We start from the raw sequence: 15995 nt of genomic DNA, 5'->3' as shown, positions 1-15995 counted from the left end.
CCGGTACAACATCTCGTTTCATTTGTCAAGGAGAGGTATTTATTTTCAAACAACAGACTTTTGAAGATCGAACGTTACGAGGACGAAACGTCAAGTTCTCGTAATAGTCTGGTCCGTCGACGAATGAGGAGGAGGTATCGCTCTGGAAAGTTCAACGATTAACCTTTCCCAAACAATTAGAAAAATTTTTCGTTTTTTCTCGTCGAAGAGCCCCCCCTGGTAAGGGACGCCCGCCCAGATGCGGTGTATACTTCGCTTCCACGTGAAGCCGGCCCTGTGAGTGTGTCGCTGCACGAGCGCGAAGCAGAAAGAGAGAGAATCAAAGAACGAAGAAGTGAGAGGACGATAGGACGCTAGCTACGGTGCTACGGTGGTAGTGAATGGAACGCGGCCCCCACGGGTGAGCGTAGTACGACGCTCCACGGGCTAGCGTTGCACCAATGACCAGCCGGGACGGGCGATCACGTGACGTGCGTGCCGAGCCAGCAGCAGAACATTGCAAATGACAAGACGCGTAGGGCATTGTCGTCGCGCCGTCGCTGCCACCGTTCACGTCGTCGTTGTTGGTGAATTCGTCGCGCCACCGTCGTCGTTGTTGCCACTATCGTCGATGAGATTCTCGCCCGCCACCGAGACGACGAGCATCATAAACGATTAGAAATCTCGTCGTCGCTGTCGGCACCCACCGCTGCTGTCGGCGCGTGTGCGCGACAAAGTCGCGGGTGCTCGGAGGCCTCGTGCCCTGAACGGTGCCCGCGGCGCCCCGTCCTTTTAGTACAACACGCACGATACAGTGTACCAAACACACCAGCATCCCGAGGGCCCGTGTGGCATTCGTCTACATGACAAAATGTCGGGATCACAGCGAATGCGAAAGTCCTCGCCTTGCTCGACATCGAAGCAGGGCCCAATGCGCGCGACTCTACCCGTAAGCTCGCTGTTACGACAAGGCCGGCAGGGCAGCAGTCTCAGGAAGAGCAATAGCAACAGTCCCACCGTATCGCCGACGAACGCGAATGCGTGGCGGGCCCGCATCTCGCCGGAGACCTCTTCTTCGGGACAACGAAGTCCCGGTTCTCTCTCTTACAAAGGTATTTACTGGCTCCACGGTGAATTTAAATTATTGGCACGGGGACAAATGTTACAGTAATAACTCGGTTATAAACACAGTGAAAGGGGTTGAATACTTTTCTTTTTTTTCTTTTTAAATTAGGAAATAGATTGTTTAGATCAGTGGCAGACAACCTTTCTTTGACCCTGGATCAGAGTTGATAAACAGATTTTTTTCTTTATCAAGTACTTGGGTCAGGAGTATTTTTTAATAAAGTGGTGGTGTTATGGCACGCAGTAGTTAATATGAAAGTAAAGATTTGCTGAAAGGTTTATTTCTCAAACAAAAATAACAATAAAATCTTTTTTAACTCCACTTAATGACTTTTCTGATATTATATTTGGTTACGCAGTAAACTACTATTGTCTAACTACGTTAGTTATTTTCAAGCGAATACAAACCTTTCAATATTCTATAAGATGGTTCCTATACTTTTTTTTATAAGAGTGTTTACTATTTCAACAGAGAATCACAAAATTATTGCCATACTCAAAAGACATGATAATAAGCTAAGTAAGAAAACAATGAAAGCATACTGATATATTTTTTATTATGAAGTAAATGATATAGGTTATGTGGTGACAATACTTTTTGATTTTGGTTTAGATTTCAAAAACAATTGTGTTTATAATGTTCATGGGTTAGTAATCAATGAAAAAAAAGAGTAATCACTACATCTAAATACAGACATGAAGGGATTAATGACTCTTCCAATGTTGTATTTTTTACTTTGTTTTGTAATGTGTAAATCCTTGTTTGTCACTTATCTTTCCTGGATCATGTTGTATCATAATAATATAAATTTCTATGTTCCATCTGCCTATAAATCATTTGTATGATGTTATACATACTCTACATTGTCTCCTTTTAATGTGACTGTCATTTTACATTTTCCAAACCCTCCATTCAAATGCCAACTTTCTTTCTTCCAACATCAAGATATACCAACATTCGAATGTTTATCACATCTTTGTACATTTTGTAAAACATTTGTAATCTGTTGCATTGTTGTCTTTGTAATTGTTTTTTTGTGATTTTGTCTTTTGCAAACATTGCAAAATATTTTTGTTTCATTGAGTGTACAATACATGTTATAGATGTAATTGTGTATAAATATATTGATAGAAGAAACAAATGATGAAAGAGATACTAAATGTCTTATATTTTTCTTGATATATACTTTGTTGCAAATTTATTACTATAATCGAGCATCTTAAAATTTATGTCAATTGTTAATCATGAAACAGTATTGTAACTGTAAGTATAAGCTGTGTACGTCATTGAAAAAAATATAGTTCAATCAGTAATATGTGATAATATTTTTAGTATAAATAATACTTTCTTTGCTTTATGAATATCTTTTCATCTATAGTTTTATAATCATTTTTTCTATTAATTTGGCAACCGAATACATACTTTTAGATCGGTTCCACAAGAAACAAAAATTCAATATATACTTCTTCCTTCATCCTTCCTAAGTAATCTAACTTCATCCAGTAACCGAATACATTCTAGATAGACCGGTTCTGGTTTGCATTTACACAATGATATTATGTTCTTTACTGATAAATGTCTGTGTTATGTATTATAAAATTTTACAAATGTTCATTTAAAATTTTTTTTATGTGTAGCAAAATCAAAAACATTAAGTGGAAGATGCAGCGAAAGTTTAAGCGGAAACCAAAATATTCGGAGGACGGCATCGTTAGATACTATCTATTTGAAAGGACAATGGCCCCGCGATTCGTACTACATTCATTCCAGTCTTCTTTTGGTTAATAAATCTACTCAGGTATATTAACTCTATTTAACTTTAAGAATTCTCGTCTTTAAAAAACATTTTGTTATATATTTGTTCTAATTTAACATTTCACTTATAGACAGAAGAATGGTCCAATGAACCAAGGAAATTACACACACGTCATCCTACAGAACAAACTACCACAGATGAAAAATTAGAAAAGTACTTCAGGCATCGGTATGTAGAATTTTTTAAGGCTTTATTTCTTTTAGCAACAATATTAGAAATAGTATTCATTACAAAACAAAATGTAATGTAGATTACAGCGTACAAATAAGGAGGGCACCAGCAGTAGAGAGAGGACAGCTGCATTTGGACTCATAATGCCTGGTGGACCACCACCTGCCTTTCCTGCAGATCATACAGTACTTCCACCCAGTATTGCTTCTCAAACATCTATACGTAAGTCCGTTTAAAAACTTAAAATGATATAAAAATATTTCTTCTTTTAGACATTGTTGTGTATATTATTTGTATTATTGCATTAGACAACCAATTTAGCTTGAGTACAAAGGCAAGTCCCATGAACATCCCTATGAAACCAATGAGGCCTCCAATGCGTTCTTCTATCGAAGGATTGAATCAAGAAATTGAAGGACTCGTTCTTAAATCTGCAACTAACCCTAGTGATCCTGATCATCCAGTGGAAGATAAAGTAAGTCATATTTTATGTTTAACGATAACTCTCTAAATGTAGTCGTACAAATCAATTTTAATTTAAATATTTAATCTGTTACAGTACGCACGATATCGTGAACAAATTACACCAGAAGGGCATCGTGCACCACTAGCAGACTTACTGAGGGCTACCCGCAGCGTCAACACACAAACACCAGCTACAGACCTTCCATCCAGTTCTTATTCTTCAGGTAATTTCAGTTTTTTATCGATTATTGTTTAAGAATATTCAGATATGTGAGGTAGTGATCAGTGTTCTCACATCATATATGGCTGTAAAAGTTTTACATTAAACTTACGAAAACTTTCCAATTGTTACATTAGTTTCGATATTTGCAAATGTGTAATTATACTTAATATTCGTTAATAGTATATTTAATACAATAGTTTTTTGTAATTTGGGAAATACATGAAAAGTTATACATATTTTTTGATACATATATGTACCCATATATGTGTGAACTATTTCTGGTTATTGGTAATATTATAAATAACAGACTAACTATGGTGTGTGCCTGTTGAGACAGGCCCTCCATCTAGGAATTCTGAGTCTCCGCTGATTCCTGGTCTTATGGATGCCTCCCGTCCGCCTAGCGATCTCTTACAAGGTTGGCGCATATTTGTGGAAATGTCCTTTTTGTTTTTTTCCATGAAATTCCTTTAACTGAATTTGTTTGTCCTAATTTTTTTAATTTTTTTTTTCTGAATGTCATTGTTCATCTAGTTAATGAGATTTTACATGTCTGTCTACAAATGTTTTACTGTCTCATAAATATATGTGCACACAAATATATATTTTAAATCTAAAGTATGTGCATGATTTGTTTTGTTTTCAAATATCAAAATGTATATATTTTATAGGACATCGAATATCAATACCATCAATACTACATGTGGAATTTCTGATTTTTCACAATTAATTAAAACAATACATTATGACATTACATGGTAAACGAATCTGTTTTTAATAAAATACGATGTATTTATAATATTCTTACTTACTGCATTCATGGTTGCATGCAATATTTTATGCCTTATATAGTTGTTTTACATACATATATATATTTCAACGCAACGTTCTTAGAGCCATTTTTATTACATATTATTACTAAATAAAGTCCTAATAGTACACATTGTTGATTAAAATACAACATACTTTACAATGTGGAAACGTTATTTTAGTAGAAATTTTAATATAATAATTATATAATTGCACGATAGAACGATAATAAAATATTCATAATTGATATGTATTGTTACATTTATTTAAACGTATTTGTATTATTAGCAAAGTAGGATGAAGTTTAATTTTAATGTTTAACACCATTTTCAATTTACGCGAATGTATGTTCATAAATATATGCATTGGATGATTTCAGTTTTTAATAGCATGATTTAACAATATTTGTTTTTCAATTTATGTATACAATATGACAGCACTTTCGCGTTATTACTAATCTAGATATTGCAATGTATCTTTAAGGTGGAAGTCGTGGTTCAACCCCTGAGCAAGATAGAGAAGGACGTCTTGGCACCTCTCCTCACATTAATAGGTTCCTAGCAAGAGAACCACCTGATGGCTGTGAGAAAGTCAATCTGAAATTTGTAGAGGATGCCAGGTAATTCCTCATGCATGTTTACTTAAAATGAAACCACTTTGTAGGAAACTCAGACTGTATTGTACAGTAACGTACCGTCCATTTCATCCCATTCTTAAAGAATAATCTTTCAGAAATTAGATTGAAGATATAATCCGTGTAGAGTTTAACCAAGGGAAGATTACCTAAATTTCTCGAAATAAAATAATGTTCCTCATATGCTTGGATATGTTTAAAATTTTGAAATGTATACTTCAGTATCACTGAAGCAATTATATTTCTATGTATAGGCGACCCATGATAGACTTGAGCAAACTAGACTATTGCCCAAAGCCGTGTGTAGCATTCCAGTTAAAACCTAGCTTGGGATCAGCGTTCCTGCCATTACAACAGCCAGCCAGTCCAACGATGGTTGCAAGTGCATCACCCTCTTCGCATACAACACCAACTACACCCCCTCCAAATCCATAGTCCTGCTCTTTACCTTATGAAATAATGTTTATAAACCCAATTGGTACATATATTTTTTTTTAACGACCTCATGGGTAGAAAGTGGTTTACTTTGATATGAAAGCATATACCAACAAAGAAAAAGTTACCGAAAAGCAGCCTGTTTCCAGTGCGATCCAACATTCGGGTATCGTGATTGTGTAATTAAAGCAGTTATAATTGCATTGATACAAAATATTAAAAAAGCATTTGAGCTCCGTTAATGTTTGAAACAATAATAAATACGAGGAACAATAATTTGTGATAACTAAAAAACGACATTTACGAATGAACATTGTGTTCTACAGGGAAAAAGACTAATAAAATTGTGTATTCTAAATTTAGTGCTAAAATGTGCTAAATGACTTTAGTTTTGTATACAGGGATAAATATTCAAAATGTCGAAAAGTATTAAATTTGATTGTTGGGAAAAGCAAAATTATACTGATACAAAATGGGTACACGTGCCTGGATATGTACATTGGTACCCTCTATAATGTTTTCATTAGATCTTTATCAATTTAAATAATTCGATTGGATAGTGAAACAAAGCAGAACAAAACACTTGTTAGAATTTTGTATCGTTTTGTATTATTACTTGTATGCTGAAAATATTCAAATTATTATATGAGGAGCACGAAAATAGTGTATCCCTATGGTACATTATTTTTTAGAATTATATCCTCTAGATTTATACACTTACATTCTTTACTTTTCTTTTTTAGTGTCGCGTATGTAAGATAAAGGCATAAATTAATTGTCACGATAGTTTATTTTGTATTACGTGTACAAATGTGCACTTTTGCATAGTTTTCTTTTTATATTAATTTCTTAGGCAATAAGTTTGTACTTTGAACGTAAAGTAAGCACTTTGTTCTACTATAGTGTTCAGTGTCATAAAGCAACTTATGGAACTTAAGTTAATTACAAGAGTATATTTTATTGTTTAATAACTATATTACCATAGGGTTACAAAATTTTTGGTTTAACTTGTATTATGTTAGTTTACTATCTGAATATGTACAACCAATACAGCATGTAACGACAGGTTGATGAATGTATGATAGAATGAACATAACGATACAAGGTCGAAATGTAATGAGTAAAAATATGAAGAATGGTAAAATTAAACATTGATTCCAGTAACAAGTGACGACATATGTGCTTTAAGCCAGTGCGGTATCAGATGTGCATACAAACGGCTCCCTAACTTGGCACAGTATTGGTGTGACTGTAGGCTTTTGTATAAACGCGGATCGTAATAAAAAAAAAGAAAATTATAATCTGCGTTCTATACAAATGACAGTGTGCATGTGTTGTAATGTCAGAATCCTGATTAAACCATCCACGAATAACATTAAAGTTCGTTGCATTATCGAAATAAAAGATTTTGCACGAGTGCAATTAATTGGAATGCTTTGAAACTCATTCAGTGCTTCAAATTTACGTTAGCATTGTAAAATACTTGGAGTATGTGGTCTGCAGGGAATATTATTACATTAAACTTCATAGCTAGCAGTTACGTTGATTTCTTTGAATTTTCTTATGGTAAGAATAATCAAAGGAATACCAAATATTGTAAAAAAATATTTTGATATAAACTGTCTACACTATGTAAAAAGATCAGTAGTTATTCGTGCGATGGGTTAACTTATTATTTAGTATAATGCAGACATAGCCACTCAAGAAGTTCAATTTATTTTTTGCTTTCTAATACAGAACGTTTTGCAAACGATTTTATAGTTATGGTCTGAGGAATAAAAGGATCTTAATAAAGTATAAGATCGAGAGCAGGGAAGAACAGTTTTTTAAATACAATAGTAATATACTTTCTAATATTATAATGTATCTAGCTACAACAGTGAAAAATGTTAACACATAAAGTACCTGGCACACTGGTCTATGCTCTCTTTTATCCAGCTCACTAGGAAGTTCATGCCTTAGAATGCGTGGCAAAGTGTGCTAAATAGACAGGAAGGTTAATCAGAGAGTCAGGATATATACAAAATGCACTGGCTAGTTAACGAGTATACAATACAAACCTAATCTGCTATCTACTAGCTTAAGAAGATTTTCTTTTATTTATTTTCGCTATGGACCTAAATGACATTATCCCATCGCTGTAAGGATATGTGAATGCGAACATCGAGTTTGCAAACGCTCCAAAATGAAAAAAAAAAGAACTTATCGAACGCATATTTCATCTGTTGGCATATTTTCACTTAACAGAGGAAAAAGAAAGATGTTTTAACATAACACATTGTATTAATCATAGTGAATAAAACGTTTCATACTTTTACTAATAAGCAGAGGAGGAAATTACTTTAGAAAAAGGCTAGCCTTATTATTTTTTACTACACTCATAAGGCTCCACTTTTTAACCTTCGTGTACTTGCATAATGTGTTATCATTATTGTTAGCTTTTGTTGTCAATTTCATGAACATAGGAATGTGTGTAAAGACTGCTACACTAAAGATTACCTGTTATTTGGATATACCTAAATTTAAAGCGAAATAAAATTAGGCTCAAATTTCTCCGGTTACCTATGATGCAATATAGGGATTATAATTCGTTACTAAACGATCCTTACGTGACTACTGTTCGGTACATTCTTTCTACATATCTAAATCTGAGCAGGCTTCAGAATGGCAAAATGATTATGTCAATTACGAATTCATTTATCCCTAGGACTGTCCAGACGTATCGTTGTAGAGTTTTCGCATAACAAAAAAAAAAAAAAAACCAACAAAACGAAGATTGTTGACTGTACATTGTAATTTGTAAGATGCTCAGAATTATGAAAACTTTTTTAATGAATAAAGCTTGTATGTTGCAAAGGAATATCTTAACAAATTTTATATATTTGGTGAAGATAAACGCAGCTTTTATTCACTGTTTTATAATAAATACATGAAATATTATTTATTGTACTTTATTCTAGGCGCAGGGATACAAAATTTTGTTTATAATATGTCATGTTGTCGCGTGTTCATATCAATTTAACTATAATGAATTCTATATTATAAAAATATATTTTATTTATTTTGTATAATTAACTTTCTGGTGATTGTAAATTAATATCTTTGGTTGATGAATTTTTCTATTTATTAATATATGAAGAGTATCTTACAATGTAAACTTACGAACACAGTACTAAACACATTCGCAACGGTACATCGAAAATCAATAACTTTAATTAAATAATACATAAGAATCTATCGAATCTCGAATCTGTCCTAGGGCTAAATCAAAATTAGTCAGCGAAGAGAGCTAGTGAATGTAAATAATAATTTAAAGCCGTTTAACGATGAAATCTTTGTACGGAACGTAGTGACTAAGGCCAACGAATTCTGTAATTTTCGTGCGTCTCGCGAAAAAGTTCGTTGAACGAAAAATACTTGTGGATCAATGCGAACTTTTAAAATATGTATAAACAAAAATATTACCACAATACTGGCCTGTCCATAGTCAACTGAGATTAGACTCCTTCTCCGAACGGCACAATGCAATTATCAAAATCATAGTAATCGTTAACTTTTTTTATAAATATATATGTATGTATATATATATTTTTTGTTCGAAATTTTTAACATCAAAATCTTCGAATTTTGTTATGTTTCCGATCGAAATTTTATAATTATCGAGATTGTATTTTCTTTTTTTTAAATGAAGGCATTTTTACTTTTTTTTAATCATTATTCTTACTCGATGGAATTATATATTTTTTTTATTTGAACAATAATAAATAATTCATTTAAACGATAATCACATGCATTTCTGTGAATCGTAAATCAAGGTATCGATACATTTTCACGAACACACCCATTTAATATCTTTTTTTTTCTATTTTTTTTTCTTTTTTTTTTAATTAGCACTGCGCGTATCAGTATTGTAAAGTATCTTAATTTCACATGATCCAGATTCATTTTCTTCAATCTGATGATTTCTCATGAAAACGCTACATATGTATAGATAAACTCATATTTTCTGCGGAATAAAATACTCTTTAAGTGATAAGTTTACGCATTGTATTTTTCGTGCATTATCGAATTTAAAAATATAAAGGCAAATTAAAATATAAGATTTAGTATGTAAAAGAATATTATTGCCTTATTTTTGAGTATTTCATCATTATTATTCATTATTTATATTTGATATTCAAAGTTTTAATGATTCATATGTTTAGAGATATTTTTTAATTACTTTTTTTTCACAATCTTCGTTACTTTTTTTACGTTTTTGTTAATGATTCGTATTAATCTCTTCTAGTATCCATTGAATCTTAAGTATCGATTCTCCATATCGTTATCGAAACATTAAATAACATATTTAACGGTTTATTCGATTATTTCTCTCTCTCTCTCTCTCTCTCTCTCTCTCTCTCTCTCTCTCTCTCTCTCTCTCTCTCTTGCAAGACAAAATATTAGATTGTATGATACTGTCTTGAAAATGAATGTGTCTGATTTATAAACAATTTTACAAGTAATGTAAACGTGTATCGTTACGTTACGAAACTTACTATGATTATGATGCTATGATTGCGACGCGCTATAACATAGATTCCATAGATTCGTTTAAAGCGTATATAATTACAACTAATACATCGACTACCACACAATCTTACTTGTTCGATACATCAGTATCGAATTAAATGTAAGCGTCCTCAACCCCGAAAGCGACAAATATCGTTGCATCGATATTTGTCATTTATTTTGCTGCTTTCTTGGGCAACAAAAGAAAATGTTCGTATCGCGCTGTCGTTGAACACACTATGATAACAATAATGTACCGTTGGTTCCTTTGTAACAAACAAAAAATGCATTACGGTTCCACAAACTCGGTAGTCATTGTATTAATGATAATTATATTAACGTCTTGATAAACTTTGCTATTACAAGAAACTTTTATATCTCAATATGGAAAGGTAAAACGCAGTCTTGTATCGCTCAGTACAAATATCGATTCGAATTACGATTGAAATTCCTTGTTGAAATGAATATATTTATTGTTTAACAAGCGTCACGCTTGAGGAACAATGAGTTTTACGTGAGAAATTTGTTCTTCGACAATTGGTTCTTTGAGAATTCTCTAACCTTACCTCTCCATAGTGAGACTCCTATGCAAACTTGTTAAACCTGTGAATCTTATATGCGATTAGTTGTATTATTTACCAGCATAATACTGTATGTACTTGTTCCAATAACAATATGCACTTTTATTTTTATCATAAAGTATAAATGGAAAAGTGTACCTTTTTATATTACTGTTAAGGCGCCTTACATGAATAAAATTTTTAGAAAACGAGATTCAAGTCAATATTGTACAATTCAATAAGAACGGTGTACGATACTTTTTCTTTATAATTCTTTGCGTTGTCTATAGTTTTTTAATATACCTTTGTTGGTACATACGTTAATCAATCACCTCTCATATGCATTTCAATTCATATTTTTTATTTGATAAACTACATTAAAAAAATATTTTTTAATATGTTTATTATAAAGTATATGGCATATAACAAATTTATATAGTGTATAAGAAATATATTTTTTTATCTGATTGAAAGATTGGAGATAGGATTAGTATTTCTCTTTGAGCATGAATTAGACTTTTAAATAATACTACATATAGACATTTGTAAAAAAAAATAATACATACTTTTGTAAAAAAGATTAACTTTTAATTATTTTGACTACATATTAATTTTATACATATTATCGTATATAAACAGCATATGTGTGAATGTATGTTAATTGTGTTTGTATACATACAGGCATATGCTCATCTCTTTAATTGTCAACAATATATATATATACACAATATATATATAGAGCAACATAAGTATTTTATACATTAAAATAAAAAGGCTTCGTGTATGTACAAATTGTCTATAAAAACGTTAATAATTATAAACCCATGTATTGAGGGGAAGAAGAAAATGTGTTTCTTGTAGAGTTATTTTTCCTCGAATCCTCAGTATTAGGGTTATCACTAAAACAGGTAATGCTTGTTTTAATGTGGACATGTTTCTATGCAAAACTTTATATAAGATTTTAACAAAGTTTACTGTATCTAGTAATTTGGAATGTATAAATGAATTACCCAAAGAAAGGCATTAAGGATATAAGCGTCTGTCTACTTGGTCTGGACACAAACGCGGGTGAACATTGTGCTAATCTCCCAACAATCCGTCTTAACCATTGCTGCAATTTTTGTCGTCTTTCTTCTACAAATTTAGCATCCTAAAAATACGGTATATGAAGTGAAAGTGATGTGTCGTATTATTTTGACAGCTTCTATAATATCCATGTTAATATATATACCTTATTTCCTATTGTCTTCTTTGGTGGAAATTCGAAAGTAGTAACAATAGTATCATGTTTTTTCAATTCTCTATAAAGTGCATGAAACTGCGCATATCGTCTATATATATTCCATTCGGTATCTCTAATGCGTACATATATCTGTATCAAGTAATACAGTATAAATATAATTTTATGCGTACGTTTAAATCATTGTAATATGTTTATATTTTATGTGTATGTGAAATTTAGATTACCTGATAAACGTGGTGAATATCAGAAGGTTGGCCTGTAAGAAATGCAGATGGAATCCATATATGAATGAGACATGGAGGTTCTGATGGTAGGTCATCTTCATTCAAGGGGCCACGAAGGCACTCTAATTCAGCTTGTAGTAATTTAACTAATCTATCCCTACATAATTTTTTCCGAATGTTAATATAAAGTACATATGTTAGTAATTAAATATATAGTAATCATACCTATTAGTCAATTGAAGAGTTAGTCTAGCGTTAAATTCCATTAATTCCGCGTGCATGTCTGCGACCTGAATTAATTTTTCCTCGTACTGTTGAGCTTCGTTATGATAATCTAACGATGGATCCTCTTCGGAGACTGTAGTGGAATCGGAATCTCTTCTTAACATTTGTACTGCCGTTACATACTTACGTAATTGTTGTCTTAATAGCTCATTTTCCCTATCGAATCACATTGGAATTATATTAAATAACGACAAACTTCTACACTTTTTACAACAAGATATTTAATTATGGTTATTTTTACCTATTTAATGTTTGCAACTGTAACTCGTGTCTTTCGAGATAATTTTGGTGTTGTCTTTGTAAACGAGCAATTTGCAATCTACTAGTCACGGCGTCCTCTTTAGCTTGTTCTAGTACTTCGGTAGTTGCTAAAAGTTTTATTCGTAACGCCTCTATGTCTAGACTATCTGCATCTAGATGAGCATCTAACCCTGCAAGTGGTTCGGTAGCTTCCACTGCAGCTTCTGCGACCTCGGATGAATCCTACGGAAAATCATTTTTACATTCTTACAAAAAATCAGCGTAACAAAATTTTGTTATATTGATTTTTAAAATAATAAAATAACTTTTTTTGTTACTTATAGAATTTAATACTGAAGAGGACTTATATATTAAGTTTTAAACGTTATAATTTTATTAAATGAATACTTAATCGGCTATCATATATAAATTTTTATTTATGGACAAACATTGTTTATCAAACATTTATTACGAATTCTACTATCTCTATACATACATCTAAGTAGTTCGGTAAAGCTATCAACATGTCATCTAACGTTTGATCTAAAGGTGATACAGGAACAAGTCCACCCATATTCTCTGAATCTGTAATTGGGGTTAATACTTTCTCTTCTTCGAATGATTCACTGAAAAGTTTGCAAGTATTAACTTAATAAACATATAATTAATTATAATAAAAGTAACATTATCAATTATACCTACCGTTTCTCCCACTCGGAAGACGGTTTGTCGGCCGCTACATTATCATTTGTTTCTCTTTGAGATTGCGACACTGATAAAGTAAGCGACGTAGAACTTTTTGTTGATATTATTGTGGGGGAATTGAGACAGGTTGGAGGTGCGCTAACGGAAACGGTAGTTTCTGTAGTCTCCGACGTATCGTCTTCGTTATCGAAGGAAATTATATGCGTCGGTACTTTTTTTCTTTGTTTCTGTTGTTTTAAAGTAGGCCCTAATTCAAATATCGCCATTGTTAATACTGATATTGCAAATTTGATTAATTTCTGGATAATAATCATTATAAAAATTGTAATGATTAACTACCTGGTACCGCAGACGATATAATTGGCTCTGATAGTGAAACCTTTTGTTTCTCCATATCTTTATCCCTTAAATTGTTATCCAATTCTTCGTTATCTACACTAATTGCAAACAAAATGCTACCAAGACCTAATAATTGAAATTATATATAATAGATTTTAATAGACAAAATAGCCAAGTATAAAACTATATTGTTTTTATACCTGCAGCCACATTTGGCAGTACTGCGCTACGTTCTTGGTCAAGTAAAAATGCCCAATCTTCGTAGTATGGAGACAATACAGTAGGGTCGATAATAGTATGTAAATGGCGTTCCAGAGAACGCTCATTTAATACTGCTCTGAGCCATGCTCTACCACGACCATAATCCGTATGAACTCTCTTCAATATACTAAAACGTTCTTGTTCATGCCACGTTAATTGCTCTTTTATGCACGGCCAAAATGCCATATCTGATATGCTGCATGATTTTGTATTACTACCGGATACTATGTCGGACACATGCCTGTAATGGTACAGATAATACATATCAACACAATGAAATGTGTAGTCATAAATGAATTAGTCATCTCATAGTGGTATCTTTTTAAACACTTGTCTGTATGTTGATATCCTACAAGTGATAACCATTCAAAATATAAAAAGCATTGCAATATTTTTTTGTGAAATGTCATTAGAAGAATTGTAAGTAATTATGTACATAAGTGTTGACCTTGCTGATTACAAAGGTTTTAAAGTATGTTGAATGATATATGTCACTGATTAGTAGTAAATACATGTATTGCTCATTGTTAGTTTTCAATAATTATTAATTAATGAATTTTCTAGTAAACTATTTGTTTCAAATTGTCATGCAAATTCACTTGTTTTTTACTACAAGGCAGATAAAATTAGCAAGGCCAGCAGAATTTATGCAAAAATTCTTCTTGATTACCTTAAAGCTGAGTTAATTTTCCCAATGCAATTTGTACGTAATCCGTGACTAAAAATTGATTCGAATACATGACAGAGATGTGAAACAGATAAATCTAATTCAGTTGCTAATTCAGTACGTCCACCAAATCTAATGTGACACTTTTTTGCAGCAGCTAATAAATCTTCCAATAGTTTATGACGTTCTGCTGCATGATCATAAGTTTGATTAGCATCGATTACATTATGGGTGCCTGGCACAATTGCTGACATCATACGTAAAGCCTAAAACATATATGCAATTATTGTAAGTATTAAAATTTAGTTTATAACATAATTACATAATCGCAAATTTGTAGAATATTAGAAATGCTTTACATAGATTATGTAAACATGAGAAACAAAGAAAAAAATTTCACAATTTCAAATAAAACACGAAAAATGTTTACTCGACGTTCAACAATAAATTATGTTTTAAAAAAATGTATTAACGATCCAATTTTCACATACATACGTCCGATTTGTATTCGGAGTTTTTAAAAATCGTAATAATTTGTAATTCACGTTCGTACATACTTAATTTATGTTAATTTTATTTGTTTATTTACGTAAATGCGCGTGATTATCGTTGGATACAGAAAAGAAAAACGGAGCACAATAAATTAAATACTTTCTAATGCGTAATTTCTATGTCATCCGTTCCAGTACGTGAAACGAAGTTTACATCTATTTTCAGTTGGCACAGTACGTGATCGTCATTTATGTTAATTAATCAAAAGTGTCGCGTAATATGTTCCTCGTTAATTTGACAGGCCAATATTGACAACGAATGATCAAACGGTAATTTTGGCTTTACGTAAAAACTAAATACATACCATGGATATGAATCAGTGAAGATCACCGTCGATTTCCTTTCAAATTGCAGTCATCATTAAAAAAAGTTGTACAAAAGACGTGCATAAATATATAATCATTTCTCGGAATTGTTATATGTACAGAACTTGTCATCGAGAATAATGCATCGTAACTGTCTCATGACAATTGACAAAGAGATTCACTTATAACGACTAGTATACAAATTTACAGTGCAGTAACTTTCAGGGGCGGAAACTTTATCTCCTCATCCTTGATCATTCTCTTCCAGCACAGATCTGCACAGATGTATCTCGATGTATCCATGTATCATGCGAATCAGATATAAAACGGGCATAGAAAAACTAGCTCTGTTTGTTGAGCATTTTAGGTATAGTACGTTGGTATCGTACGTTTACGATGCAGTA

General features: G+C 32.2%; 2 protein-coding genes across 6 annotated transcripts; one reads left to right on the top strand and one right to left on the bottom strand.

Moving 5' to 3' along the window:
- The first annotated feature begins 222 nt into the window (after positions 1-222).
- On the top strand, positions 223-7983 carry LOC128893448 (glucocorticoid-induced transcript 1 protein-like). Of its 3 annotated transcripts, none has more exons than XM_054154381.1 (9): positions 225-1091; positions 2743-2903; positions 2992-3089; positions 3172-3314; positions 3401-3567; positions 3652-3781; positions 4118-4198; positions 5074-5209; positions 5479-7983. In XM_054154381.1, the coding sequence occupies exons 1-9, from the start codon at positions 851-853 to the stop codon at positions 5657-5659; spliced, it is 1338 nt and encodes a 445-aa protein (XP_054010356.1). In that variant the 5' UTR covers positions 225-850; the 3' UTR covers positions 5660-7983. The 3 variants fall into 3 exon arrangements, with proteins under 3 accessions (XP_054010357.1, XP_054010356.1, XP_054010358.1); XM_054154383.1 differs by having other exon boundaries at positions 959-1624; XM_054154382.1 differs by lacking the exon at positions 4118-4198 and having other exon boundaries at positions 223-1091.
- An 872-nt stretch (positions 7984-8855) lies between these two features.
- Positions 8856-15956, bottom strand: LOC128893439 (sorting nexin-29). 3 transcript variants are annotated; one of them, XR_008461333.1, is made up of 13 exons: positions 15591-15956; positions 14738-15000; positions 14007-14308; positions 13807-13932; positions 13465-13714; positions 13259-13388; positions 12764-13005; positions 12463-12678; positions 12238-12394; positions 12002-12142; positions 11781-11920; positions 10096-11669; positions 8856-10057 (listed from the first exon to the last, which is right to left on the bottom strand). XR_008461333.1 is itself a non-coding variant. In XM_054154361.1 (12 exons), exons 1-12 carry the CDS (start codon positions 15591-15593, stop codon positions 11585-11587), a joined length of 2055 nt encoding a protein of 684 aa, XP_054010336.1. In that variant the 5' UTR covers positions 15594-15956; the 3' UTR covers positions 10073-11584. The 3 variants fall into 3 exon arrangements, 1 of the variants encoding a protein (XP_054010336.1); XR_008461332.1 differs by having other exon boundaries at positions 8856-10053; XM_054154361.1 differs by lacking the exon at positions 8856-10057 and having other exon boundaries at positions 10073-11669.
- Positions 15957-15995: the final 39 nt, after the last annotated feature.

The sequence above is a fragment of the Hylaeus anthracinus genome, unplaced genomic scaffold (assembly GCF_026225885.1).
Source record: "Hylaeus anthracinus isolate JK02 unplaced genomic scaffold, UHH_iyHylAnth1.0_haploid 3, whole genome shotgun sequence".
NCBI classification, from domain to species: domain Eukaryota; kingdom Metazoa; phylum Arthropoda; class Insecta; order Hymenoptera; family Colletidae; genus Hylaeus; species Hylaeus anthracinus.
This window is presented reverse-complemented; position numbering and strand designations above follow the sequence as displayed.

What these genes read in the sequence shown, in the direction of transcription:
- LOC128893448 (XM_054154381.1), top strand. Translation starts at nt 851, where the DNA reads ATGTCGGGATCACAGCGAATGCGAAAGTCCTCGCCTTGCTCGACATCG. An exon ending in ATCATCCAGTGGAAGATAAA is followed by an intron (nt 3,568 to 3,651) that starts GTAAGTCATATT and finishes AATCTGTTACAG; the next exon opens with TACGCACGATATCGTGAACA. An exon ending in AAATTTGTAGAGGATGCCAG is followed by an intron (nt 5,210 to 5,478) that starts GTAATTCCTCAT and finishes TTCTATGTATAG; the next exon opens with GCGACCCATGATAGACTTGA.
- LOC128893439 (XM_054154361.1), bottom strand. An exon ending in TATATCGTCTGCGGTACCAG is followed by an intron (nt 13,715 to 13,806) that starts GTAGTTAATCAT and finishes TATTTGAATTAG; the next exon opens with GGCCTACTTTAAAACAACAG. An exon ending in ATATTCACCACGTTTATCAG is followed by an intron (nt 12,143 to 12,237) that starts GTAATCTAAATT and finishes TACTTGATACAG; the next exon opens with ATATATGTACGCATTAGAGA.